General features: G+C 40.9%; 1 protein-coding gene and 1 pseudogene across 7 annotated transcripts in view; one reads left to right on the forward strand and one right to left on the reverse strand.

The window, feature by feature from the left end:
- The window catches only part of Tmem131l (transmembrane 131 like), a 172,403-nt gene that overhangs the window by 12,783 nt on the left and 133,771 nt on the right, over positions 1–25,849 (reverse strand). For all 7 annotated transcript variants that reach the window (XM_071614595.1, XM_071614593.1, XM_071614594.1 and 4 more), the window contains 6 exons: positions 25,184–25,812; positions 17,536–17,684; positions 9,215–9,339; positions 5,971–6,137; positions 2,775–2,960; positions 357–435 (listed from right to left, as the gene is read on the reverse strand). In XM_071614595.1, the coding sequence (XP_071470696.1) occupies positions 357–435; positions 2,775–2,960; positions 5,971–6,137; positions 9,215–9,339; positions 17,536–17,684; positions 25,184–25,812 (1,335 nt within the window). The remainder of the gene's footprint in view (positions 1–356; positions 436–2,774; positions 2,961–5,970; positions 6,138–9,214; positions 9,340–17,535; positions 17,685–25,183; positions 25,813–25,849) is intronic.
- LOC114085380 (prefoldin subunit 4-like) lies at positions 3,035–3,613 on the forward strand (annotated as a pseudogene).

A 25,849-nucleotide genomic window follows, 5' to 3' on the forward strand; every position in this document is an offset into this window, starting at 1 on the left:
TGTGAGTATCTATTAGGTTTTTAAAAATCCTCTGAATTATCAATGCTTGGCTTTGTTTCAAGGCTTAGCAAAGGGCAGATGGCTCCCAGCATTATAGTAACTCCTGCCTCCTCTTTCTCTTTCCGAAACAACACATTTGCTCTATTACTGAGAAGGCAGTGACACCAGAGACTGCCATGTAAATTGTGTTTACTTAGAAGGATCAATCTTTCTGAATTATTAATATAATCAGGTTTTACTGTCCTGCATCCTTATTTTGTATTTTAACCTGCAGAACCGAGTGCCAAGAAAACACACTGACTGAAAGAAAAAGCACATAAAAAAGTATCATAAAGGCTGAAAAAATAAAAACTTACGTGGGATTGCAGATGTGATGAGAAAGGTTCAAGGAGATAGGAGTTTCAGAAGAAAAGTCGTTTTGGGAAACACTGTCTCCTGCATTCAAAAAATAACACATATCACAAATCTTCTAAAACAGTACAATTCAACTGTATATATTCTGTATCAAGAGGCATAGATTATCACTATTATTAACTCCAATCAGCAAGTTCAGTTTTAACTTTAAACTGATATTTACAATCAATTCATTTTTAAAAGACCTTTAAAAACCCATCTTTTTCATTAAAAAGCTAAAATAAAACTCAACACTTAGATTTAAGAATTTGGGTATTGTGGGTCATAGCAACGTATGATAGAAAGCCTGGAAATGTCATGTCCTGTTATTTATGTTTTTAATTTAGAAATAAGAAATATTGATCTTCTTCTGGTTGAGAATTGAGAATGCATGAAAGAAATAAGTTTTCAAATCAAAATGAAAAAAAAAAAAAAAAAGAATTTTGGTATAGGCTGGATGTGTGGTGCACACCTATAATCCCTGCAGCTCGGGAGGCTGAGGCAAAAGTACCATGAGTCCAAAGCCAGCCTAAGCAAAAAGTGAGGCTCTGAGCAATTTAGCAAGATTCTATCTCTAAAAAACAAAACAAGGGCTGGGGATATAGCTCAGTTGGTAGAGTGTATGCCTACCATGCACAAGGCCTGGTTCAATCCCCAGCACCAGAAAAAAAAAAAAAAAAAACCAGGCTGGGATATGGCTCCATGGTTAAGTGCCCCTGGGTTCAGTCTCTGGTTAAAAAAAATTTTTTTGCTATAATGTATGTTACATTATGAGAGAAGTTGAAACTATCAATATTATGCAACATTTAATAGTTTTTTTCCTGATTAAAAAAATTAGCTATATAATTATAGTGCTCACTGACTTAGTTCATAAAAGTAATATATGTCCATTATTTTAAAAAATCAATAAAAAGAAATAAGAAATTTTTCTTCACAGACACAGACTTATTTGGGAAAGTAGATATACATCAGGGAGAATGCAGGCCATCTCCAGAGGGACAGAGAGCCAGAAATTCAAGTTTAAAGAAAAGTTATAAATTATCTACAAATACACTATCAATATGATCATTCAGGTATCTATTTTATGTGTGTATACATATATAAAAATTTATATTTATATATATATATATATATATATATATATATATATAAAAATTGGGATCATATTCTATACATACTTGTCTTTTTTGTGTATTTTTAAATTTGTTCTTTTTAGATATAGTATTTTGACATACTATACATACATGGAGTATAATTTTCCATTCTTGAGGTTGTACTACACTTTGTCTTTTCAATCTTTCACATTGAGGACATTTTCCAACTATTATATAGCATTCAAGCACAACTTAACCCATCTCATCCCACTGTACTGATTTGGAACACCTATGAAAACTTAAATTGAGCAACAAGCATACCACTTACGGTAACTCTGCATTAATTATTATGTTTTTAGAGGTCTGTTCTCTTGACAAGATTGGTGAATGTTTAGGACGTTTGAAACATTTAAATTCATTGTGAAATTGGCAGAAATTCTGCTGCAAAAGTAACTTCTACTAAATGTTCCACTGAACAAAATATTACATGCATAACTGATACGTAACACAGGAAGTGGATTCAAGAAAGTATTCTCTAGAACTGTGTTGTCATTCAAGTTACCAATGGTGGAAAACATGGTGTACACACACACAGGATGGAATATTAAGCCTTAGGACGGAGGGAATTCCTGACTCATGCTACAACACGAGTGAGCCTTGAGGACCCATGCTGACTGAAGTAATCCAGTCACAAAGAGACAGTGTCACTGTAGGATCCCACTCACACGAGGTACCTAGAGGAGTCAAGTTCACAGGGACAGACAGTAGAAGAGAGTAATGGGAGCTAAAAGGAAGAGCAACAGGAGAGACTAAATGAGAAGTCCTGCAGATGGGGACTCGGGGTGGCCGCATAACCATGGGAACAAACGTAATGCCACCGCACTTTACACTTGAAAATGGCATAAAGGCTGGGAGGTGGCTCAGTGGCAGAGTACTTGTCAGCACGTACAAGGCCTGGGTTCGTCCCAGCACCACGAAATCAACAAAAACTAGTCACAGTGATGAACTCTGCATTACACAGAGCAATAAACAAGAACATACAAATGCACAGCTCTGTGACCTGCTTCAAAGATAGAGAACAACAACAGTCGTGATGATGGTTTGGAGGGAAATGAGGAGGGAGAGGGCAGGAAAGAAAATAAAAGGGAATGAAGGTCAGAGCAAAGCCAAGACTCAAAGTCCCCTCTGTCCTCCGTCTTCTGCAAGGCAGAGCTAGACTCTGTGCTGGACCCACCGGAGGGCAACAGAAGGCCACTCTGGGGCACCCAGCCTCCTCCTGGGACTCACCGGCTGGCAGGAAGTGCTGCGGGTCCACCACGGGCTTCCTGTCACCATCGGAGCTGCCGCTGCTGCTCCAGCTGCCCCAGCTGCCCCGGCTGGCACGGACGCTGCCCGAGGAGCTTCCACAGTCAGAGCTGGAATCCGAGCAGAACTTGTCTGCACACTTCTTCTCGGGCTTCTGGAAGTAACCGTCTACAGCAGGTGAGAGAGAAACCGTGTTTCACTCACACAATTTCAACCTGATGCCATTTCTAACAAATGGAGAGATGTGGAACCAGGAAGAGGCCAGAGTTAGCTCCAGGGCTCAGTTAGCAAGAAGAACCAAGACGTCCACTGACCCTCACACAGGCCGTAAGAGCAGCAGCGAAGAGCTGAGACTCTGCCTGCGGGAAGGACGACTGGACTCATGTGGGGCCAAGAGTCAACAGCAAGTAGAACCTCGATCTAAAAATGGTTCTGGGACAGTCCCAAGAGGGCATAAAAAAGATGTGTTGCAAAAGATGTCAATGTTACTTTTGAGGATCGACAAATTGTCACAGAACATAAGTAGAATCACAGAGCTAAAGGAAGAAAGAGAAGTAAAAAAGAACTCCAAAATTTAGAAGATGCTTGTGATGACATCAGGACGACTACTTAAAGGTACTTCCGCAAACTGGCGAAGTTTTCATCAGCCATTCTCACGAATAAACACAAGAAATGTTAGAGGAAGCAAAGAAAATCTCCAAGAAGAAACTGACGCCCTAGAGTCCATAGTGGAAGCAATTCAGCAGATGTTGGCAGACTTGGAAGTTCAATTACGTGTAAAATCTGGCAGCAAAATAAACATTGAAGCTGATGAAAGTTAAACATTTTATAATACTTATAAAATTTGTTTAATAAACTTGAATTTTTAAAAATGATGATTTCCCTTCTTCAAATGAGATGGAAAGGAAAACTTATCTTTTTAAACTTTTAATTAATGGAAACTCGCCTATTCTTACATCTTATTTATTTTATATTTTTAAAAAAGACAGCATCATCTATATATTTTGAATATATCAAGTTTAGGTGTTTTATGCCATGTTATTAAAACCAGTTAAGCAATTGTTGGTTTCTCTATTATCTAGAATACTTATTCGTTTATAAGAAAATCTAAGTTGTGTCCTGTTCTTTACGCATCTGATCTCAGTTGCTATCTAAGGATGGTGAAAACCGTACAAGAATATATATGGTCCTGTACTTGTCTGCTCAATCCACAATAAAAACTTTGTCAATTACTTAAAAAGTACATAAATATATACAACAGACTTATTTGAACATATATTTAACAGACATCACTATCATAGGTGATGGTAAAAGAACATGTAATATTCAGACAGGCCAACTTTTTTTTTTTCTCTTTTTGTTACTGTAGACTGAACCCAGGGGCACTTAACCACTGAATGACATTCCCAGCCTTTTTTATTTTTTGTTTTGAGACAAAGTCTTGCTAAGAGGCTTACAAGTCTTTCTAAATTGCTGAGGCTGGCCCCAAACCTGCAATCCTCCTGCCTCAGCCTCGTGAAGTGCTGGGATTACAAGCATGCAAACCACACCCAGCCACATCAATCTTCATCCAAATACAGAGTAGAACAACGAAAGAATGTAAGAATATTTTAGAAACCAAGAGATGTACCAAAAAAAAAAAAAAAAGGTTTATGTAAATGTTTGATTTTTTTTTAAATTATACACTTTACACTTTATTTCAGTGCTCTGTAATTAATTGGGGTTTATGTTGACAATGATGTGGAGGATAAACAGCTGTGTATTTAAAAGTAAGGCTCAGGAGGCTGAGGCAGAAAAACTGAAAGTTCAAAGCCAGCCCCAGAAACTTAGCAGGGTCCTAAGCAACTCAGCAAGACCCTGTCTCTAAATAAAAAACAAAAAAGGTTGGGGATGTGGCTCAGGGGTTAATGCCCCTGGGATCAATCCCTGGCACCAAAAATAAATAAATAAATAAAAATTAAAAGTAAGCCTTAAAAAAGGCTTAAAAGGGGGGGGGGGGGGCATTTGCCTGTCGTTCTTCCCACCACCAATAATAATAATAATAATAATAATAATAATAATAATAATAATAATGGTTCTAGAGGCTGGAACTCGATTCAGTGGTAAAGTACTTGCCTCATGTGTGGAAGGCCCTGGGTTCTAGTCCCAGCACTGCAAAAATAAAATAAAAATGGTTCTAGAAATAATGAACCACTTCTATTAAGAAAACTGAGGCTAGAATCTATGGGACGAGAGGTTTGTAGATAATTTCTCCCTGTTTTATTAAGATGTCCACTAAAATTTAGAAGTATTTGATATATGTGTAGGAAGAATCTCTAATAAAACCAGAAGTAGCCAGGCATGGTGGTGCACTCCTGTAATCCCAGCGGCTTGAGAGGCTGAGGCAGGAGGATTGCAAGTTCAAAGCCAGCCTCAGCAACTTAGCGAGGCACTTAGCAAGACCCTGCCTCTAAATAAAATATAAAAAAGGGCTATGGATGTGGTTCAGTGGTTGAGCACCCCTGGGTTCAATCCTCAGTACCAAAAAAAAAAAACCAAAAAAAACACAGAAAGCAGTATAACTGTCAAAAGAATGAAAAAATAAAAGACAGGGACAGTCCAGTTAACTGCGGTGGCTGGAGCGTGCACTGTGAGCTCATGTGGGCTGAGAGGACTGTGAATCCCCCACCACCCTACACCCCACCGGCACTGCCAAGTTCAGTGCTCCAGTCCCGCTGTCCTCAATCCTACCCTGGTCCTAGCACTGGGTGCCCCTCTATCTCTCACTTGGGGGTCCTGCCTACCAGCCCTTGGGTGGGGCAGAGACTTGGCTCTTTGGAAACTATCTGGCTCAAGAGTGGCAGTGGCACTCTCTCAACTGGATACTCCCCCTTTCCACCAAGGGTGTCCCTGTCTAGAGCAAGCAATCCTTGCTCCTGCAGCAATACATATGAGGATAGATGAGAATGGCATGGGTTTTGTCGTTGTTGTTTTTGGTGGAGGAGGGCAACACTAGAGGCCTGCCCAGGCTCAACAGAATCCTAGCTCTCTAGTCCCACCCTGACAGCATCCTATTTGGACCTCAGTTAGCCACAATGCCTGTCAAGTGTCAATCAAAGCAGAACTTCTTCTCATGCTGGACACCTCAAGGAAATAAAACTGTCCCCAAAAGCCCCCTTTAGCTCCATGTATTACATACCTGCCTCTCTCTGTGCAGCAGGTGAACTGCTCGTCATTTCTGCATCTGCTTTACAACTCTCCCCAGCATTCTCCTGTACACACCAGCTCCTTACATCAGTGCCACTGCCCAGCTCAGACCTCTCAAAATCACTGCACACAAGCTTCAGTTCACTCTGTTCAGAAGACCTGGAGGAAAAAAAAAAACAAAAAAAACACATCCACATTTTATGTATACACACACATCCTTCCCTAAGACATTAGACTCAGGAAAATCTGACCCTAGGATAAGTTGGAGAACATGATGAGCAAGGAAGGGGACATCAGTAAGAAAGAGATCCGGGGGCTGGGAGCACAACTCCGTGGTAGAGTTTGTGTTTAGCATGCTTGAGGCCCTGGGTTTGAGCCCCAGCACCAAATTTTTAAACCAGGTTGCCATTTGGGGACTAGAATTAATTTGTAAGTCATTGATTTTACTTAAAAGTTTACCATGAGAGGAATACGACTCTGCAAGGTCACTCAAGGTTAACTGATAAGTAGCTGACTTGGGATTCTTGGCTTGTTTCCTTTGCTTTTCAATAGATGAACCTGCTCTGCCAGGTGTCTGTCAGAAGGTACTGATTGTTAAACACCCCCTCACTCATTTATTTAGCAAATGTCTATTGCATGTACTATGTTCTGTGTATTGTCCAGAGAGGTGGAGCATCTATAAGGAAGGAAAGCACAGCCCCACCCCACCCTAATATGGATTATGAAGTTGAATAAATCTCTTGCTAGACCACAAACCCTTCCAGGGCAGAATTATAATACAATTTCATAAACATCGAAACAGAAATGTGGAGAATGTTCCGGGATTAACCAGATGACTCTTTCGCATGCTCTAGTTTTGGTACACAGTATTGAGTCTGCAGGATGGCAGGAAAGAAGATGAAATATGTGAGGTGCAACAGACAGTTCTGCTGGTTTCTTCTGATCAAGGTAAAAATAGGATGTGGGCAGAAACAAGAGTCCAGGCAACAGGCTACTCAATAACCACCACCTACTTCTTAAGCATCATGTTCTCAAAACATTATGAGCAGCTACAGACTCTGCCTTGGAAGTTATTTTTTTAACAATCCAATTATTCCTTCAGCATCTCAGAAATCTGCTTTTAAAAGTATCATAACATTTCATTGGTAAAACTGCACTCTATTTTCATATCTTTCTATAAATTCATATCTGGGAAAACAGACTTCATTAAAGTGACTTCATGGTCAATCATATGTTTATAAAAACAAATACGTAAAAGAATACAAGGTCTGTGTCTCACTTCCTTTCTACAGAATATTATGCTTCAGCTTTCAAATAATTTACTCTAAATTATCCGGGCTAAACAAGGAAAATGACCCATCAATAATTAGAATTCAGTGTTATTAACAAAGTAATAATGGGTATGTTTATTCTTTCATAATTGCACTTTGTGGTGGTGCCATGTGAGCTGGGTGTGGAACTGAGACTGGAGGCGACCCTACAGCTGCCCCCCCACCCCGGCCCATCATCCAGGACTTCACGTGGGCCTCGCTAGGGAGCTCTCACAGTGCTGGGCCAGGACCCCGTGCTCCCCAGGGCAGCCTACCCGCAGGTCTAGAGACAGACACCCAGGCACATGAAGCACACATGCTTCCTCTGCCATGGCCCTAGCCACCATGCAGGCTGACCTGTCAGTTCCTTCTGACAGCCAAGTTCAAGTGCAGCAAAGTGGAACCCTTTCCCTACACAAATGTGGAACTGCTAGTGAAAAAATTTTAACAAAAACATTAAAGTGCCCAGCTGAGACCACAAGAAAAAGAAATCTCTAGGTGCCAGAACTCAGAAGAAAAAGAAGCCGGGGGAACGGCTTCAGTGCCCACCCATGGACAGCTGAAGACAGGCCTCAGGGGGTTGGAACAGCATTTCCAACATAACACTGAGGTCCTGGAAGGGGACAGCCTCCATTCAAGGGGGAACCTGAAAAGATCCATCCAAGGGCCCAAGGAGGACGAGGCAAGGGAGGATGTGTCTGCTACGGGTTTTCCCATGTGTGGGTGAGGGGCGCTGGAAGAGTGATATAAGAAATCAGAACTTGAGAGTGCCCGCCTGGTATGCACAAGGCCCGAGGTTCAATCTCTAGCACTGAGGGAAAAAAAAATCAGAATTCAACTGAGTAGATTTGGAGTTAGACTGTGTACACACACAACTGACCTGGTTAAAACAGGTCAGTTTAAATGGGAAATTTAATGTTGGATTTGGGAGGCTATTCCTGGAACCTCAGCAATACAGGATTCTCACAAAACATCAGATAAGAAAATGAAAGTCCAGTGCACTTAAGCATCTTAAGGAAGCAAGGTTTCCAAAACCCAATGCCAAACTGCCAGGTTCAATCCTGGCTGTGCCCTTGCCAACTGTGGAGCTATCAAGGAGCTACTGACTACCTGGGCACCTCGCTTCCCACAGCTAGAAGAACCCACCTCATGCAGGACTGAAGCGAGGGTTACGGCGGGGGGATGGGGGGAGTGACTATTCCATCTTACTATGCCAGTGGCCAGGCTGGGAATAGGTGGCCTTGCCTGTGTCCAGGGCTTTCTCCTGCACCTGTCTCACAAATGCTCCTGCACTTCACAGACAGAACAAGGCCTTGGCACAGAAGAATGCTTAATCCTTTTCCTAAAACCTCTTGGCTTTTAGCATTTTGTAAAGGACAGATTTAAAATAAATGTGTGGTGAGTGGTACATCTGTAATTCCAGCTCCTTGGGGGGCTGAGGCAGAAAGATCACATGTTCAAGGCCAGCCTGGGCAACTTAGTGAGATCCTGTCCCAAGGCCGGGAAAATAGCTCAGTGGTAAAACGTACCTGGGCTCAATCCCCAGTTTAAAAAAAAAGAAAAATGAAAAGGACAGTGGAATGAGGTGGATATTATTACCCTGCACCATGTACAGCCAGAGGAAGGAGAAGTGTGCTCCATTTGTGTACAATGTGTCAAAATGCATTCTACTGTCATGTACAACTAATTAGAATAAACTAAAAAAAATAAAAATAAAAATAAAACAAGAAGGCCCCTGTAAGGTACTTTTAATAAAAATACAATCAGAAAATATGTTAATTTTATAAGTACATTTCAATCTTGAAGTACTATACTATACTATATTTGGTCGTCTATCCAACCTTAAGTAAAAGATAACAGCACAATGCACAAACATAAAGTAAGAAATCAGACCAAAATCATAAAGAAATTGTAAAAACCACACACCTGGAGGCCTGGGCAACACCCCTCTTCTTGTTTTTTCTACACGTTCGATTTTTATTCCAATTCAGATTTTGCACATTTCCGTCTTTTTTCTCCTGAAGCTTCTTCTTCCTGAAAGGATCCTCTTGCTAAAGAGGAAAAAGAAAGCGTTTAGCGGCCTCAAGTGCCTCGACGTGAAGAGAAACCCTCGACTGTGTTTGTTTTAATTTTTGAAGACCAACTCCATCTGCGTTTAAAATGACCCTGCTCTGGTGACAACTGAGACATATGTTCCCCGGCCTCTAGTTTGTTTTCATTTCCCTCCTTTCTCCATCTCACTCTAGCTCCAAAGAAAGAGAAGAAAAAAACGAATTGTTGCCTATAAAATTCCCGAGGGGCTAAAAAGGAAAAACATCTGCTAGCAATTTATGGGTGGCTTGCTGTTGGCTTCAGCAGCAATAAATCCTCCAGCCCCCACCTGTTAATCTGGTGTGTGCAACTCCCACGAATGACTACTAGAGAAACATCAGATTAAAACTCAGTTTAGGAGTAAGTTGTGTACTTCTATTGTTGTTTACAGATCAATGTTAGGAGAACAGCCAGATCCCAATAGAAGGCCCCAAACTTGTTGTAAGTTTCTTGGGTAAATAAAAAGTATGCTTTATATTTTTGAAATGTGGTTCTTAAAAAAAAAAAAAAAAAACAACAAAAACCTAATCCAGCATGTGATGCGTATACAGTAGATAGGAGAAGTTACAGATACATGTGTATACTTTTAAAATTTGTGCTTTTCCTTTTTTTAAATGCCAGGCCCAAAGGGAAGGGAATTCCCCTAGCTTTTGTTTTTAAAGTAGCCAGAGTCTTCTCCATCTTCTTACACATACTACTTCTCTTCCACATGCTGCCCCTTAAAGCACAGGCACTGACAGGTGAGAGGTGGTGCACCTGTGCAGCGGGACTGAGGGCTTAAAAACACGGCTCCAGCGTATCTGGTCCTTCCAGGAGGAAACTGTCTCCTCCAAGGTCCTCCAGAGCAGAGGAAGACCCCCTAGATGCACAAATCCTCTTCCTACTGACCCCTGGGACTCACATTCCAAGAAAAGCAAAGTCTGGTTCATTTTACCCTCTTTTTCAGAAGGTTGGTCCAGAGATCAGAGAAGGAATCCACAGAGTGCTAGCATACACATGACTACCACAGGAAGAAGAGAAAGCAAAGGTTCCACGACCTATGTTCTCTACGTGGCCTCTGTCTGGGACAGCAGAATCCTCCATCCGTTCAAGCAACGTGTACACTCTGATAAACAAGTGTTAGAAATAACACGAAATTCTAACTACCACGTAGTCAGATGATGGAATTTTTGCTTCCTTCTTTATATTCTTTTAATATTCTTTCTGGTAGGTACACAGCAACATTTTTTCCTGACACTGAAAGTATTTTAAAATCCTAACAAGCCCAAAACACAGAACCCTGTCCCACAGGACCTAAAGCTAATTGCTGAAGTTTGATGTCCAACAGACATAGGAAAGACAGACACGTGACCTGCACGCAACTCACACACACACCATTTGTTCACGTGCCGCTCCTTCATGGATTGGGGGGAGGGTCACCCCTCTCCTACCCACATTGTTCACTCAAAGGCCAACTAAGCCTTGTCAAAACACAAGTTCTTGAGCCTTTCTGTTTCTCCAGGGTCAGGCACAAATAAAGGGTCAGTCTTTTAAGTGTGAGTGGGTCTATGACAAAGGGCTGCCTTTCTCACATCAATCTGGTTGGAACTGTCACCCTGTGCAAACAGGAGGGTAAGTCTATTTTGGATGGCTGAGAGGTAGGACAGAAGCGCCACAGAATTCACAGCAAGGAGACGAGAAGAGTGAGGGACAAGCTGGGCTCAGAGGCAACGAGTGGAAGGACCAAGAAGCAAAGCCCACGAGTCACATAACAGGGGAAATAAATCGTGGGTGAGGAGAAGAAAGCAGAAAGAGGCTGCGAGGAACGACAGCTGACAACGACCTTTTTCTTTGAGACGTGAGTGCATCCAAAGCACTGGGCACCGAGCAGGGCGACAGGCCTGCGTCGCGGACAGTGACAGGAAGGCAAACCAGGGAAAGGAAGCTGCAGGCTTGCCCAGAAAGATGAGGCAGAGGAAGGGGTGATCGGACTCTGTGAGCAAGGTTCCCACGGGGAAGGCAGAGCTGACCACGAGAGGAAAAGAGCCACACCGAGACCCAATTCAGAGCACTGCCTCGAGGGCCACACGGCCAGCTTGCACCCTGCTCCCTGCCTCCTCGCTGTGTTGCTTGGGCAAGTCACTTGGCCTCTCTGCCTCAGTCCCCTGAGTTCCCAAAAGGTGGCTGGTTGTAAGGATTAAATTACCTGTCACAGTAAGCAGGCTGTCTTTGCTATCATCATCGTTGCTGAGCCTAAACTAAACAGAGGTGACAATTTAAAAGATGTCAAGGTGGAGAAAGAGCCTCTAAATTTTTCTAAAAGCACAAGAAGAAACCAAAGAAGAGAAACCGTGGGGCCAGGGTTGTGGCTCAGTGGTAGAGTGCTTACTGAGCATGTGTGAGGCACTGGATTTGATCCCAGCACCACATAAAAATAAACAAAATAAAGGTACTGTGTCCATCTACACCTAAAAAATAGATATGGTAAAAAAGAAGAAGAAGAAGAAGAAGAGAAGAAACCACAGATTGATTGCACAAAGGCATTTTGAAACCACCATATATAAGTAAAAGTGAATGAAAATCAGAAGGGAAAACTAATAAAAAATTCTGATACACAATGTTTGATGAACAACATTAAGTTAATATCTTGACATACAGAGTGTTCTTAGAGAAAATAAAGGAAACCACTAACATTCAATAGAAAAGTGGAAAACATAGAATATCAATTCACAAAAGGAATAGAAAAGGAAAAAAATGAGTTCATCTAGAATATTTCACAATAAAACAATATCCTTAGAAAAGGCAAATTATAGACTAGCTTGTATCTCATCTTTCCATTTTGGTTTTAGAAAACATGAATGCATTTATAATGCATGTTTACATTTGCAAATACTAGGCAATGACAGGAAGCAGGATATTGTAAGAGTGTCAGCCTCTGATTAAACATTAACATCTTAATTTATAGGATTTATTTGAAGTGGTAGGATTTTGGATGCTTTAATTTTTTTATTAGAATTTTACAAAACATGAAATAAAACAAAATGCTCCCCTTTCCCTGGTGAGATGCAAACTGAAATGAGAAACAAACCCAGCTATTCAGAGATGGAGGTGTAGCTCAGTGGTAGGTGCATGTGTATCAGCATGTAAGGCCCTGGGCTCAATGCCCAGCACCAAAAAGCAAACAAACAAGATCAAGGGAAAGCCCAAACCTTTTGGCTCACTTATCATATGACCATAATTTTGCTAAGAGAGGCTGTGGGTGCAAAAGTCAGTGGTAAAGCTCACATTTAGTGTGCATGAGGCCCATGTTCAATCCCTGGCATCAAAAAAAAATTTTTATTTATTTATTTATTTATTGGGCAAACTGGTGCTGCTGAGAGGAAAATGAAGCCAGCACTCTCATACACCACACGTGAACATAAACTGCTACTGACTTTCTGCAAGGCAATGCAGCAGCACTCCAGAAAAAGAGCTGATACCCTTTAACTCTATTTCTTGACATCCATAAATAAGGATCTATCAGGAATGAAGACAAGAATTATGAACAAAATTGTTCATCAGAGTTACTTATGAAAGTCAAAAGCTTAATGCCCACCTGCAGGAGAATGGTTTAAATAATGGATGGCTTAAATTTTGACACAAATGATAGATTGTTAATATACCCAATAAAAATAAAGCTGTCTAATATTCAACCACTTGAGAAAATAAGAATCATGACATTAAACCTACCCATAATAATAGCTGTTTTCCTCACTATTTTATGATGGTGAAGTAAGAAACTTTTTTGAAATTTGCATACAAAACAAACAAACTTCTAAAAGTGGTTCATTTTGTATAGATTTTTCCCCCTTACATTTTTAGGCTTCTATAAGAATCATGGATTCCTTCCTAAAGGGGGAAAAATCTGCTTAAAAGAAAATAAAAAGCCAGAGCTAGGGTTAAAATTTAGTTTATGGCTCTCAAACTTGGGCTTCAACCAATAAATCTGGAAGAATGTTCTCCACATACTATAGACAGATTTATACAATTTTCTAAGCTGCAAAGTTAGGCCCTAAGAATGTGCAAGAAAAACAAACGCTGAGCACTGCACTTGGGAATGTGTTTATTGAGAATGATTTTCTTTAAACGAACAATGAAATGGAAAGTACACTCAGGGGACCTCAAAGTACAATTCTAAGAAACAGGGAGTGAGTCAGACATACACAGAAATGGCAAAGGACAGCCCCCAACTCGGAACCAGAAAATCCACCTTGGTTAAACTTGGCTGGGGATGGCCACAGGGTCCATCTGAGTCCCCTAAGTCCCTCAAGCTGGCATCTTTCCTGCTGAGCCAGCAGCCACTGTTAGGTACACATGTCTGTAATAACAGGCTCACAGACCAGCGCGGGAGGGATTACATAGCCTTAGGGACGGAGTGCAAGGACTGAGAGACATGGTTAAAGCCGGTTAAGGCCCCACAGCCTCAAGCAGCTAAAGCCAAAGACACACAGGGAAGAAAGTAACTCAACAAATTAAGAAAACTGCATAACAAAGGACAGAAGTTGGAGGGCTAAGTCTGGATCTGGGATCCAGGAAAGACTCTGTGACTGGGGCAAGGGCTTAAGGGAAGGAATAATGCCCACACACGTGGCAGATGGGCACCAGGAGCAGTACTGACCATCTCAGACCAAGGGGACCTTGGAGTAATCGGTCACCACCTTTCCTCCCGGCATCCAATCCCAGTACCAATTTCTATTTCGCTGCAGGCCAATGGGCAAGCCTCTAAAGCCATTTAGAGCAGAGATGCAGATCTTCACTTCACTGGTTCCCTCTGTCCTGCATCTGATGACTTTATTTCTGCTCTGGAAAGTACGCCCTACTTGTCTTTCGGCTGAGCTCTTTGTTCCTCTGCTGTACCTGTGCTGGCAACCCATCTGCAAATTCGAGGCTGCCCAAGGGTCAGTCAGGCCACCATCTTCTTGCCACACATGCAACAGAGAACTCCAGGCAACATTTGGGTCTCACCTCCACAGGGATAACCCCCCCAGCTCAAGTTTCCAGTCTCCCTTGTCATGGAAGCTCCAGCCCCCCAGCATCTATTACACGACTGGCCCCAAAGCCCGTAACCCCCGCTGTTGTAATGACTGCCATCCTAACTGTCACTGCTTTGGTACTTACTACTTGGCAGCCTGCCATTCTAAGCACTTCTCATAATAACTCATTTCCTCCTCACAACCCCATGACATTGGAAAACTATTATCATCGTTTTACAAAAGGAGGGCACTGTGACATTAGCCCAATGTCATTTCATAGAGTGAGTGTGCATGAGCTAGATTCAAACCCAGGAATCCTGGCTGTGAAGTCCATGCTCCTATGATGCAACACTGCTCTGAAAGATGTGAAAAGAAGCTTATTACATAAATCCCAATTTCTCATCTTCTAGCCACCGAGGTGTTAAACCTTGCGTTGCCATGGCAGATGGCTGTGTAAAAAAAAGTGATTCCTCTGCTTTATGCTACCAAGTGCTAAGAAGTCCTGATGGTTTCTTCTCTAAATGTCTCTCTTCTACTCTTCCTATCCTTTACCCTGGTCCTTATCTAAATATAGGTCTTGGTGACAGCATGTCTCCTAGCAGAGTGACAGCATCCATGCTAGAAGAAACCTGATATCCATTTCTTCCCTCTCCACCCCAGATTCCCAAACACCCATACTGATCTTTCAAAAATGCATTATTCACACATTCAGTCAAGCACTTACTTAACAACTACATCAGTTCTATGTAAGAAGCAATCTGTCAAGTCTTTGTGAAACTGATTAAAAAGATGTCCAACTGATACCTGTCAGGAAGATCAGAGCCTACAGGCTATTTGTCACTGTTCAGCCAGCCACTGTCCCTTCACCCCACAATTCAGCTCTCCATGATTTGCATCAAATGTCCAAAACTGGCAACTCTTAGGCCAAATCCTCTAAAACACTTTTGGTTTGCACAAATGTGCTTTTAAAAATTATGACTGAGGGCTGGGTTGTGGCTCAGTGGTAAAGCATTTTGCGTACGTGAGGCACTGGGTTAGATTCTCAGCACCACATTAAATAATAAATATATAAATAAAATAAAGGTATCGTGTCCATCTAAAACTTAAAAAAAAAAATAAATTCTGATTGTAAAATTCTGTAGCAGACAAGCATTCTCTAGTTCTCGATAGACACCACCCACCTCCTTGTGTTTCCCATGGAGACTGAAGGAATAAAATCTCACCTCTCAATTAGCATTCAAAGGCCTTCACAATCTGGTGGACTCTGACCTTCCAGGCTATTACTCTGAGTAGGGGTGGCTGCACAGGCAGATGACTCACTGGCTACCTGTTCCCCAGTGTCCAGCTGTTCCTCACCTATGGGACTCAGTGGTTCCCCTGCCCACCTTTCCTCCTCCTCCTTTCCATACAAGTTTCCTTCTCCTCCAGGGGCTTCCCAGGGCCACTGCAGCCTGACCTGGCTTTTGAATCTCTGACATGCCCTCTATTACATGCTCATCTTGGTGCTGATTACAGAGAAAACTCTCACCTTTCTCGACATGCTGCAAACTCCTACTGCAGAATGTCTGCAACTTATTTTACAGCACTTACATTTTTATTTAAATGAAAGATTCATGCTTATAAGTTTAAATGAAACAGAGGATGATGAAGAAGGGGTAAAGAAGTCATCCAAACTCCCACCACTCAGAAATAACTAAGGTCACCCACTGACATTATGTTAACCTTAACATTGAGTATTTTTCTAGAAACATAGGTACAAATGGTGGAGAAATTATGGGAATAATTTATAACATGGGACCTGTGTTACTTTTTAAATAAAAAATTAAGGCTCAGTTTTATATTAATTTAAAGTAAGAAAAAGAAACTGAAATTGTCAACAGGAACTTACAACTTTCAAATAATTGTTCCTTCTCCATGTGATATAGTAATTCCTTAAGGATCTAAGATTACCAAGACTGGAAAAACACTTTAAGTTATTCTTTTAAGCTTTTAAACTGTAAGTTTCATTTTACATAGTAGTGGCTCTCTACCAAAAAAGATGAAAATTAAAACTTGTTTTCATTTACCTCTCAATCCTACCTCCTGTATTTGAGAAATTCTTTTTCTTTTCTCTTCTTTTCTTTTTCTTTTCCTTTTTTTTTTTGCTGAAGTTTTAATATATGCAATCTGCTCTGCAGTTGTAAAGACCATTGTGTAGTCTTAGTTCTGGAAATAAAATGGACTGAAACCTCACAAAAGACTTTTTTTTTTTTTATTTTGGGTCTATACTTTTACTTCTATCTCAATTGGCTAAATTTCATTAACTTGCCTTTTCAAGTAAGACTCTTTAGGGCTGGGGATATAGCTCAGCTGGTAGAGTGCTTGCCTTACAAGCACAAGGCCCTGTACCTTGCAAGCACAATCCCCAGTACCACACACACGCAAAAAAAGATTCTTAAATTCATTTGTGTTTAAGGATTGTCTACCTATCACCTCTGAAACAGAGTGTCAACTTGGCTAGACACAATATTCTTTGTTCCAATTTTCACTGCTGTTTTTTAGCATGAGATGTTCCTGTGGAGAAGTTTGAGGCAGCCAAGCAAGCTTAAGTTTGTGTTTCCTGATTTTCCTGTCTTCACATCTCTTTGCGCTCCAAATTCAGTTAATTTAAGTAGAATGTATGCATATCCATTTTTATATGTCAACCTTTCCTTGTGTACATAGTAGGCTCTTTTGATCTACCAACTTAGCTTCTGCCTCACTGCAGGAGAATTTTCTTCTATTATATCACAAATACTTTTCTAACCTTTTGGAGAGAATATGATGATAGTCACAGGGACAAAGAAAGAAGGTGACTCAACAAGAGCATGCCTTAAAATAATGGATATTGGTACCAAATGGACAGAAGGGATCCTGATCTGGTTCTACTCTACTGCTGGAGTTAACCCATTTTCTTAGGAATAGGTACCACAGGGAGACAAAGCTATATGGCTTCACTAAAAATTATTTTAGTACTCCCTACACATTGTTTAGAAGATAAAAGTTTCTGAAAACCCACACCAAATTCCCAATATTGATTCCAATATACTGAAAAGAAATACATTTCTTATACAAATATTTGCATCCTATACCCTAAACATAATATTTCTTTTAGTAAGAAAAAAATTTTTAAAAAGGAATACAGACCTCCACTGAAGGCATGTCCTGTTTCTCAGAACATATGTCTTCTTTAGAAGCTTTGTGAATCTTCTTTTCTGAAGATGACTTTGTGTCGACCTTTTTCAAAGTTTCACAACTGTCTACTTCATTCTTGACAGGCACTTGCTGGTTATTCCCTTGAATAAATAAAAACAATTCAATTTCTAGCTAAATTTTTCCATGCATATTCCTTTTTCCTATATCAAGCCATCTCATTTGGTTTAATGACTTTTAGGCTTAAAGATTACTTTTGACATCCATGATGCTCCAGAAACTAATTTTGTTTATAAGTAAAAATGCATTTAAATTAAGAGTTCTACAATCATTAAAAGACGACTAGGAAAAAGGCATATGGAGGGGGGGAATCAATATTCACAGCAGCAGCATTATATAATAGACAAAAGATGGAAACAACCCAAATATTCACTGATGGATGAGTGGGGGGTGGGTGCTGCATACACATAAGGAAATACTATTCAGCCTGATTCCATCACCTACGGTGAGTACACTTAGCATACTGAACAGCTGGAATTGTTAGGATGATTTTAAAAAAAAAGATCAAAATTCTAATATAAGCTACAACATGGAGGAACCTTGAAGACATTATGCTAAGTGAAATATGCCAGTCACAAAAGGACTAATGCTTCCTGATTCCACTTGTAAAAGGGACCCAGCATCATCCATCCACCATAAAGGGATAGAAAGTAGAATGCTGGTTCCCAGCATTGGGAAAGGGAGTAATGGGTGTTACTTAGCAAGCACAGAGTTACTTTTTGGGATGATGAAAAAGTACTGAAAATGGACAGTTCACATGCACAGCAACGTGAGTATACTTCATGTCAGTGAATTTTATAATTAAAAACAGTTAAAGTGCCGGGCATGGTGGTGCACGCCTATAATCCCAGCGGCTTGGGAGGCTGAGGCAGGGAAATCACGACTTCAAAGCCAGCCTCAGAAAAAGTGAGGCACTAAGCAACTCAATAAGACCTTGTCTCTAAATAAAACACAAAATAGGGCTGGGGATGGTGGCTTAGTGGCCATGTGCCCTTGAGTTCAATCCCGAGCACCCTCCCCCCCCAAAAAATAGTTAAAGTGGGAAATTTTATGATATATACATATATTTCAATCACATTTTTGGGGTGACACAAGAAAAGAACTGGGTTCTCCACCACTAATTAGAATATAATGAGATTAAATGTCATGTGAGTAGTCAAAGAGTTGCAGTTTGTTTGTTTGTAACAGGAACACAGCATCCCCTTTCCTGTCTGTGTACATGTATACAGTAGAAGCATAAAGCATCACCACCAAAGGACACATGTCATTTCACGGAAGGCCCTCTCCCTGGGCAAGTGAATAGCACCCACAGGCCAAGCAAGGAACCAACAGTAGGTGAAAGATCCAGAAGTGGGATGTGCTGGCGAGAACCTTACCTGAAAGCATGCCTTCTCCATCTGCAGTGGGTGTGCTGGGGATGGAACCCAAAGTCTCACACATGCTAGGCAAGAACTCTGTCACTGAGCTACACCTCCAGCCATTTTTCTTTTAGGTGACTTAATAGGTAAACTACTTCTATCCCTTAATTCACAATGAAGGCACAACTCCACAGCAACTGGCTTCAGTTTTGTAATTTAAAACAAAGTATTTCATTGCCTTCTATCCCCCCCACACCCCGCCCTTAATGATATCTCAAAAATCTGAGAAAGTTCAGATGGCCACAGCAGGCCCTGGCAGAATGGATGCCTGACCAGACAGTGGGATCTAAGGGGTGGGGGCGGGGGGGGGTGCAAATCTCTCAACTCACAAGATGAAAGGAGCAGTTGAGTCCCCTCAGATTCTGACACTACAAATGAAACTCAAAGCAAGATACACAGATTTTTTTTTTTAAATAACACAAAGTAAGCATACTTTTTCTGTTAACTCAAAGTGACATAAATATCAAGTAACTATAAAAACAGTGGCCAAGCAAACGGCACATACTATGAAAAGGGACACAGGATTTTTTATAGTTTAAGTACAAAAAGTTAATTTGGAGTTAGAGTCTTTAAATGTTGCAAGGAATACATGCGTATACAAAATGAATCTTGTGGCTAAACTCATTACGTAAAATATAACAATTTTCACGCCTCTGGCTATGAAGAGACCCTGACAGAGTCCAAAGGCAAATCTGATCACTGTCATTAGCTGGCAGTAAATTTTAACAGCAGGGTTCAAAAAGATTCTGAATCAAAGGCAATTAAGGAACTCTAAAAGGAATTTCTGTCCCTACAGGATGGACAGTCAACCATATGCCAAGGGGTTGAGATCTATCTTCTTTACAGGACACAGGGGACACAGCTTTTGGGTCCCCTTGTAAGCTGTACATTTTGAAGTAAGCATGCAACTGCAGCCCTGCAGAAATGTTACCACTCCCCCGTCTCACAGGTGGCAAAAGTAAAAGTCATTCTTGTGCCAAATGATGTCTAAAATGTAATTCCTTCTATAACACAAACTGACTGTTAGACCTCCACAAAGGAAAATATCCACCGCTGAGAATCAGTCACAGGGACAGCCAAAAGCAAGGGAACTCTGGATCCTGGGAGCCAAGAGTATGAGACAGAACACAGATATTCTCCTCTAAAGAATGAACCACTGCTTTCCTAGCCTCTTATTTCATGAGTAAATAGTTTTCCTTAAGTTTTCTTCATGTCAAGAAAATAGCACCTAAAGTATTAATCACCAAAGTTTCTTAAGGAGGACCCAAATTTAACAGACAAAACTACACCAACCCAAAGAAAGTGGTAAAGCCGAGATTTTTTAGAAAATTAACAATGCTTTCTGTGGGGCGAAGAATCAGGATGAACAGTAAGATGAATGCTAATCGCAAGTTCTTTGGTGATTGAAAAAGTCTACCAAAATAATATTCAAGAATATGAAACTACTGAGTATATACTTTTAAAAGGAGCCAATCCAAGTCTTCCTATTAAGCTTGCAATATTCCCATAACCTCACAGCAAGTGTTTTTTCTACAGTTAAAAATCAAAGACAAATGAAAGAAACAACAATAATAAAGGGAGCAGGAAGAAACTCTGGAAGGCGACAGATGTTTATGGACTTTGTGGTGGTGGCGATTTCAAGGATGAATGCTTATTTCCAAGCCCATCAAGATGTACACATAAGGGCTAGGAAAGCAGCTAAGTGGTACAGCCCCCCCCCCCACGATATGTACATTAAATATGCAGAACTTTTTACATGTTAATCATTTTTCAAAAAAGTGCTTGTAGCAAAAAGCAAATGGAAAAACAAGAAATGTGAATTAGCCAGCACCTTGCTTCAAATTTTGCTATCTAAAATCTAATCATCTTATATATTCTGAATAATGGATCTAATCATTATTCAGAATGATTAGATGATTCTAATGATTCTAATCTAATCATCTTATATATTCTCCAATAATGGATCTCTAATAATGGATCTCCAATAACTTGAATAGATCTTCAAGTTATTAGTATCTGTGAATAAGAAAGAACATCTTTTGTGATTTCTGTAAATACAGGTATTTCAGAAATTTTGGGGGTGTCCATTTCAGTAAGAACTTTCAGATACTGTTAATTCCAAGGCATTAGTAAGTAGAAAAGTCTACTGTCCTTTATAGTATTATAAGAAAAAAGCAGTGTGGTAATCTGCTAACTATTTCTCTTTGGTAATGCTGAGACCAAGAAGCACCTAACTTTAGCCATAATTCTAAATCTATAGTATTTGAATCATATAATTAAAAATCATAGCTATAAATATTTGAAAAGATATATTATTTCAAAAGATCATTTACATTACACATAGAGCCTCACCCTGTGAGATGATCAAGAGATTCTGGAACATGTAACAAACCTTTGAAGATTTTAGCTGTTTATCATGCTTGACAGGTTGATGCCAAAAGAAAAAGAAAAAAAAAAAAAAAAGTATGGGAAAACAGAGCCCAGGAGAATCTGTCCACAGCCTTCACTTCTATCAGGCGTTTATATTTACCATGTACTACAGGCCCCTCAGGGGAAGGCAGGGGGAAGGCACAGGCACCCAACAAGACAGGTCTTCTGCTATCCAGAAAACATTGTTTCTCAAAAAAGAAGAATAAAGTCAGAACCATTAATATAGAAGCTGGAACATTTTTTTCTTTGAGGGGGGCAGGAGCCACAAAATGGGTGGTACAATTCTCCCAGGGCACCCGGAGTTCTGATGGGTTAAGAAAAATCACTGAAGACACTCTTAAGACAAAGGATTTGCTCCACCTCTTTCCCAAAAGCAATCTTAACCACTAAAATTGCTTCTGCAGAACAGCCTTACAACCTGGAAGAAATGGATAAAAATGTGGGAGGCACATTAACCAGTTTCAACAGAGTGAGTGGAAGTTTACAATTCTGTTGAACAACACAGTAAAACAGATGAAATCGGAACTTAGGATCCTCAACCATTAGGTCAGATAAGTTCCAAAAACCAAAACTCTTTTCCTCAGATTCTAGAAAGGATCTCGAGTTGGAAATGATATGCTTTCCACAAACTAAAATACTTCCCAAAGTAAAAAAAGAACTAACGCCCAAAGCCTGAATTGAAACGCAGAAGGTTCTTGTATATACAGTTTTCTCATTCCTGAGCAACCTGCACACACTATGGTTTCCACAGCCACTAGATGACCCTTTACCATCTGCTGAGTTACACTGCTCTCCTTCCAATTTTCACAAAGGAACCACAAGCCCTTAATATTACTAAGAAACTACAAATTCTACCTTCCAACTGTTAATCATCTTCACCTAGATTTCTCAGTCCATATTCATTTTTAACTCGTCAAAATTTTTACATTATAAATGGATGGCAGGCTATCTGTACATTTTTTTTAGCATTTTGATATTTTCCTAGAATAGTGTTGCAAACATAAAACAACAAAATATAGTTGTTCCGAAGTATCCATAAGGGACTGGTTCCAGAACCCTCTCAGGTAACAAACTCCAAGGATGCTCAAGTCCTTCATATAAAATACCACATAATTTATGCATATCCTCCCACATAACTTAAATCACCTTTGGATTATCTACAATAACATAATACAATGTAAATGCTACATAGATGTTATATGCATTGTTTAGGGAACAATGACAAGAAAAAAGTGTATGAATTCAGTACAGATGCAATATTTTTGACTGAGTATTTTCAGTCCCTGGTAGGTTGACTGTGCAGGTGGTTAAATCCTTTAATGTAGAACCCACAGATGCAGAAGGCAGACTTCACTGTCCATGTCCATGAATAAAACTTCCCTTTGAGGATTCTCCTGCTGACACATTAATTCTATAGAAAAATACAGGCCTGTGAACTAGCACCTTTGGATCTTTATTTATTTATTATTATTTTTTACTTTATATGTGGTGCTGAGAATCGAACCCAGTGTCTCACACATGCTAGGCAAGCACTCTGCCACTGCACTATGACCCCAGCCCGTGAATTAGCACCTTTGAATTTGCTGGTCTGAACACAGCGGAAAGCCAAAAAATTCATCATCAACACTTACATGGTCTGATCTACAATCACCATGATGCCACTTAACATGCTGCTGATTGAACCAAAAAACAGATTAAAAGATTCTTGAAGTGGGAGAAATTTTTCATTTCAAACATCATAAACATACTAGTAATCCGCACAGGAAGGATTCTGGGCAGGTTTACCACCCACAATGATATAGGCAAATCCTACGTCTGTGGACTTTTGAATCAGATTTACTCACATCTACTGAAATGTTGTTACACGTGGTGACTGTGGCTCAACTACTGGCATTAAATACAGAGTACCAGACAGAAGGACCATAAAGCACAGAGCAAATTCTCTGACCCACTCTGGTTCTACATTTCATCCATTTCAAAGAACTGGTGTAGCAGAAGGTCCCTCCTGGCCATCTAATAAGCAGGCATGCTCGTCCAGACACTTGACGGGCCGAGAGACCGCAGAAGCAGCCTCCTGGAGGGTGATTCACTCAGACGACTATTATTTCAAGTGCGCATAGTCAGCCCACGCCAAAGACTGTACTCAGACCCACATGACTCAGAGAACAAGGAAAAGGCCCACAAGGACTCACTCCACTACCTCACCTTTTCCCAAAGGTTTTGTGGTCTGGGCCCTGAGAGCGTGCGGGTCAGAAACAGTACAACAGGCACCCACCCACCCACCATCAAGTACCTGCAGACAAGTCATCTGGTTTGATTTTAAAGATCTGGTTAACTGCGTTATCTGGGGGCAAACTCACACAGCAGGTGGACACAGTGTGGACCCTGCAGACACACGCCCCCTTCACATGTCCACCCTGCTGCCAAGGGAGACAGTACCAGCTGGTCGGAACCAGGTGCTGAGAATGCCCATTCGGCGGCCCAAAGTACATTCCGCCCACAGGACTCCAACTTTCTTTTACATTAGAAATGTCCTTTTCCGAAACAGTCAAAATTCAATTTGAGTTTTCTTTAACTAAATACATAAAGTTTGTGAGAATTAGTCAATCCATGACCTTTCTGTACCTTCTCTACATCACTGAATAGTAAAAAATATGAAGCTATCACTATGGTGTGAACATGAAGTGTCCTCCAAAGGCCCACGTGTTAAAGGCTTGGTCCCGGGTTTAGCACTACTGGGAGGTGGGGGAACCTTTAGGAAGTGAGGCTCAGTGGGAGGGCCTCTGGCTATCGGGAACATGCCCTCAAAGGCGATTAGGGGACCCCAGTATCTTCCTCGTTTCTTGGTCATGATATGAGCAATCTGCTCTGATGAGCACTCCCCATCACTGGCACCTCACTAGAGACCTCACTAGAGACCCAAAGCAACGGCGACATCTGATCTTGAACTAGAACCTCCAAAATCATGAGCTAAATAAATCTTCGCTAAGTTAATTGCCTTAGGTATTTCACTGCAATCACATGAAGCTGGCTAACACGATTATTTGTATTTAGATGTTTCAAATTAAGACCAAAGGCAACGGAGTTTTTTCCAACAGGTACAAGAATGTGTACATTAAAATGGTCAGATGGAGGAAGAGAGGGGGAAGAGAAAGAGAAGAAGGGAAGAGAGGGGAGAGGACACAGGACCTTCTGCCACGGGACCAAGGGATCAGCTCAGGTGTAATGCCAACGTTAACGTAGTTGAGCTTAGCTGTACTTCCACTAACTGTATTTGCTACATGAGAACACTTGTCTTCTTTTAACAGATGGGTGCTCTCCGAGAAGAACCAGGGTCCAGGGACCATGACACAGTGTCGATAAATAAATAAATGTTAGTTAGCTGGTTGGTTGGTGAGGTTCTGTTCAGTTGGAAACACAGCAGGGACTAATTAATTTTTGCAAATAGTCTGAGAAGCTAAGAACAAACAATTAGAAAAAGGCGTCCATATCCTCCCAACAGTAAAATTCGACATTCACACCACAATTAAACCTCCTAGCCACAACATTCTAAAACCTGGGTGCCTTGTCTTAAAACTCTGCATTTCACAAGTCACATTTCAACATTTACACGGTGTAGGAACTAGAACACTCGGCATCCACAATTAAAACTAAAGGTCACAGGTGAGAACGAATCCCATCCAGAATGACAAGGGGCAAATGGAGAGAAGAAATAAGGAGGAGGAAAAGATTACCATTATGCTTCTTGGACATTTCTGGCAAGTCTGACTGGTGGAACTGAGGTGAGTTTCTTGGCAAAGGATTTTCAGGTAGTTTCTTAGCGGTCTTCAGGGGACAGAGCTCTCGTTCCTTGAGCTCGACTACGTTCTCTGAAGTTTTAATGTCAGTTTCCTTAGGAAACATACATGTCTGTATTCCCTCCTTCAGACTACATTCTGAAGAAGTATTATTGACAACAATTGTGTTTTTCAGTGTGTTTTCCTCTTTATTCAATAAGTTTTTGGGGAGGGTTAAATTCTTCTGCAGGTTGACACTCATGCCATTTGCATAGTTGAGGCTGACCCAGTTCTCACCCATGACATCGGTGCAAATGTCCTCTTTAGCAGCAGACAGGGAGCCGCCCAGGGTCAAAGTCTGTTTCTCCTCAGTAGCAGTGCTGGCACTGCTGGCCAGGGATGCGCTGGTTTTGTGTTTACTGTAGTACACTGAGCACTTATGCTTCTTCTGAGAGTGACCATAGGTGGCTGGGCTCCTCTTGGCAGCATTCTGGACCCTGTTGGGTGGGGTGCTCACTGGAAGGCAGCTTTTCCCTCTGCCTTTATCAGAAGGGCCGTACGTGTCGAGAAAGTTCTTGCAATTGCTTCTGAATTTAAGATGAAAAACATTTAACATAAAGGCAA

Source organism: Marmota flaviventris, chromosome 7 (genome assembly GCF_047511675.1).
Source record: "Marmota flaviventris isolate mMarFla1 chromosome 7, mMarFla1.hap1, whole genome shotgun sequence".
NCBI lineage: Eukaryota > Metazoa > Chordata > Mammalia > Rodentia > Sciuridae > Marmota > Marmota flaviventris.